This window comes from Oppia nitens, unplaced genomic scaffold, assembly GCF_028296485.1.
Source record: "Oppia nitens isolate AA-2021 unplaced genomic scaffold, nextdenovo-longstitch-racon4-pilon3 scaffold29_pilon_pilon_pilon, whole genome shotgun sequence".
NCBI classification, from domain to species: Eukaryota; Metazoa; Arthropoda; class Arachnida; order Sarcoptiformes; family Oppiidae; genus Oppia; species Oppia nitens.
The window spans coordinates 513,808-517,882 of record NW_026533209.1 but is presented as its reverse complement, the minus strand read 5'-3'; the positions used below and the strand labels follow the sequence as shown (position 1 = coordinate 517,882).

General features: G+C 24.3%; 1 protein-coding gene across 1 annotated transcript; it reads left to right on the top strand.

Annotated features, from left to right (window-relative positions):
• Positions 1-2,186: 2,186 nt before the first annotated feature.
• LOC128954782 (uncharacterized) lies at positions 2,187-3,615 on the top strand. The gene is made up of 2 exons (XM_054300382.1): positions 2,187-2,297; positions 2,372-3,615. The coding sequence occupies exons 1-2, from the start codon at positions 2,252-2,254 to the stop codon at positions 3,520-3,522; spliced, it is 1,197 nt and encodes a 398-aa protein (XP_054156357.1). The 5' UTR covers positions 2,187-2,251; the 3' UTR covers positions 3,523-3,615.
• Positions 3,616-4,075: the final 460 nt, after the last annotated feature.

Genomic DNA, 4,075 nt, shown 5'->3' with positions numbered 1-4,075 from the left:
GATGTCTTCAATCGTCATCATCAAACCAACCGGAAATCCATCCATAGATAGAGGGAATGTAAGGAATGATAGAAAAAAMTGATTCCCAAAATCGGTACTCTAGTGGTACGGTTTCGTTAGGTGGGTTCCCATTTGATGGTKGTATTACTGGCCATTCATCAGCGGGTCGTTCACCATCAACTGATCCCGACTCGCAAACTATTGAGAAAATAATAATAATAATTAATATTTAATTTTTATAATATCTTATAGTCTATCATAATATCCTAAATACCGTAAGACATAATCAATAGCAATAATATTACGACACTATAGACAATGAATTTCATTTTTTGAATTACTTAGTATTGATTATTATTATTTTTTAGCAAAATAAAAATATTTTTGTAACAACTTTTCAAAAGTCAAAATTATAGTCATTTAAATTAAATTATAAATTTTTAGTTTTAATTAAACTAATGTCTTTATATAACTTATTATATAAATGATTTTTTTTAAATTGTTATTTATTATTATTGTATTAATGATTTTGTTAATGTATTTTTTTTAATTTGTTACAAAATATAATGCTATAACAAAATTATAATTTATATTTGATATAAATCAAAAAATTGTTTTATAAATAAATATTTAAAAAATGACAAACTGTTTATAATTATTTTTTTTAAATTTATTAATTTTATACGTGTTTAAATGTTGAAATTTTTTTAGCACAAATTATTGTATAATAAGACATGTTATGAATTAATTAACTAAATTTCACATATATTAATATGTGTATTTATATAATATTTAATTTAATATATATATATATATTATGCTATTTTTCTGTTATTACATAAATTTTTAATATAATTAATTAGTGATTAATATGTTTTTAGAAACTAAATAAATATTAAAAAATAATTACATTGTTTATAGTTTAGACAAAATATATTATATACTAGTATATTGAAAGTTAATGTTTAAAATACATGTTCAAAAATATTATAACTTACATTGTAATAAGTTTTTAATAATTTTTATTACACTGTATATAAAATTTAAATTTAATTGTTATATTATTTTTATTATAACTTATATTTTTAATATTTATATATATATATTAATTTATGAAATTTATATAGTTTTGATAGATTATGTTTTTAAATAACAATTTAATTAATTAATATAATTGTTAATGATTTTAAAATAAGCTATAATACACAATCACATTTAATATTAATTTATAATAAATTGATTAAACAAATATATTTTTAAAAATTAGTAAATTATTTTTAAAAAAATAACACAAAATTTATTTTCACTATGAATTAATTTTTAATATACTGTAAATTTATGATAAATATAATAGATTTTGATAATATATAAGACAATTGAATATTATAATGATATTACAAATCTTAAAACATTAGCAAAAAAAACTAATTGTATTAATAAGAAATGAAAATTTTTAATTGCAAAAGTAATTATTAATAATTAAACATTTATTATTTTTAATATACATATATTAAATTGTATTGTATTGTAATATACATATTGTATATATTTTGTAAAAAATAAGTTTTAAAATATTTATTTGATCAAAAAATAAAATTTTAAAAACCTAACCTAGTTAATCTAAACTTTTAATTAAATATTAATAACAATAATCATTGTGTAATAAATTTAATAAAATGTTGAAATTTATTGATAATTGATATTTTTAAGTGAAATTGATAATATGTACCTGAATTACATAATTTGATAAGTAATTTTTATTTTATTTTATTTAATAAAAATAGTTAGATTACAGTTATTTGATAATTAAGTAAAAAATGCTGTTTAAGCAACAACAAAAAAATCTCTAACTAAAAAAACAAGTAAATTGTATGGGAATTGATGTTAACAAATAAATGTACAGTTATTAGAGTACAAATAAAATGATAAAAACAAAAATGTTTGATAAATTATAATAGATTTGTTTTAGATTGACATTTTTGTACGTTGACTTTTAACACTGATTATAGACTTTGAACACTAGATTATTGTTTTATAATTAATTATTATATAATAATAGAAATTTAAGTAAAGGATTAATGCTAATCAAACAGGTATTACAATATTAGTATTATCATTAAACTGCTGTTTTACAGGTATTGATTTGTTTGGATATATAAAGAGTTGTAGTCTCAACACAAAAGTCATTGGATATATTGAATTCAATTAAAAAAGTCAATCATTTAATCAAAAAAATAAAAAAATAATTAAAATGAAATTTCTAGTATTCGGTGTCCTATTACTGACTGTGGCCTACGGTATGCTATTTTTTGAAAACTATTTTACTGAATATATTTATTAACAAAAAAAATATTACTTAATATGTCTATAGTTTGTGAGTCGGCATCACTCGGAAGCCGATCTCTCGATGACGACGTCAAGAAGCAGATCCTAACCCAGGTATCCAATCTGTTAGATCAGGCCCGCACTGCCATCGACACACTCAAGAAGAGCGGCAAATCTGAACTAAAACATGGACTCGAAAAAGCTATTGAATTGGCAAAGAGTATCAATGATAAACTTAAAGCACTTAATCCAACCACAGAAGTCGGTAAATCCATATTCAAAGGCGTGTCAGTCATAGCTTCAGAGGCTGTAGTCTGGTTGGAGTCGGAGCTAAAGAAAGTTCCGCCAATGGATGACATCAACGACGATATCAAAGATTTGGTACTCAAACAAGTCAGCGATAGTATCGATCAAACTCGCAAAGCAATCGATGATTTGAAAAAATCTGGTAAACCAGAGCTCATTAATGGACTCAAGAAGACAATTGCTTTCGTTCAGGACATTGAAAAACAATTACAAGACTTGAAACCAACCACTAATATCGGTAAAGCATTGTTAGAAGGAATCCAGAAGTTGGCCACAATTGGTGAGAATGCTCTACAAAATGAATTGAAGAATATTCCTCCATTCGAAAGCCGATCCCTCGATGACGACGTCAAGAAGCAGATCTTAGCCCAAGTATCCAATCTGTTAGATCAGGCGCGCACTGCCATCGACACACTCAAGAAGAGCGGCAAATCTGAATTAAGACACGGACTCGAAAAGGCCATTGAATTGGCAAAGAGTATCAATGATAAACTCAAAGCTCTTAACCCAACCACAGAAGTCGGTAAATCCATATTCAAAGGCGTGTCAGTCATTGCTTCAGAGGCTGTAGTCTGGTTGGAGTCGGAGCTCAAGAAAGTTCCGCCAATGGATGACATCAACGACGATATCAAAGATCTCGTACTCAAACAAGTCAGTGATAGTATCGATCAAACGCGTAAAGCAATCGATGATTTGAAGAAATCTGGTAAACCAGAGCTCATAAATGGACTCAAAAAGACTATTGCTTTCGTTCAGGACATTGAAAAACAATTACAAGACTTGAAGCCAACCACTAATATCGGTAAAGCATTGTTAGAAGGAATCCAAAAGTTGGCCACAATTGGCGAGAATGCCCTACAAAATGAATTGAAGAATATTCCTCCACAATAGACAACATTTGTTATCAATAATTATAAATTATTTGTACAATAAAATTGTACTTTAAATTCACTTTTTTATAATATAAATAAATAAAAACTGTTTTGTTAAATACAATTTACAAAATTTAAATTATGTAATAATTATTTAAAAGTAGTCAATAGATTGTAATATAAATCTTCATCGACTCGATAACAGTCCACAGTCTTAGGTCTCTTAAAAAAATAATTTCCAATGAATTCAATGTCTAATAAATCGTAAACATAAAATCAAAACGCAATGCAATAACGTTTTACTTATTTATTAAGAAATAATTATTATGCTATGATTTTATACTATAAAATTTTCTAAAGCTATTTATCAAATTTTATAAATTTTTGTATAATTTATAATTTTAAAGCTTTTAATCCAACCATATAAGTCCACAGTCTTAGGTTTATTAAAAAATAATTACCAATTAATTCAATGTCTAATAAATCGTAAACATAAAAGCAAAGCGCAATGCAATGTTTTAGTTATTTATTGAATAAACAATTATTAGACTATGATTTTATATTATTTAAAT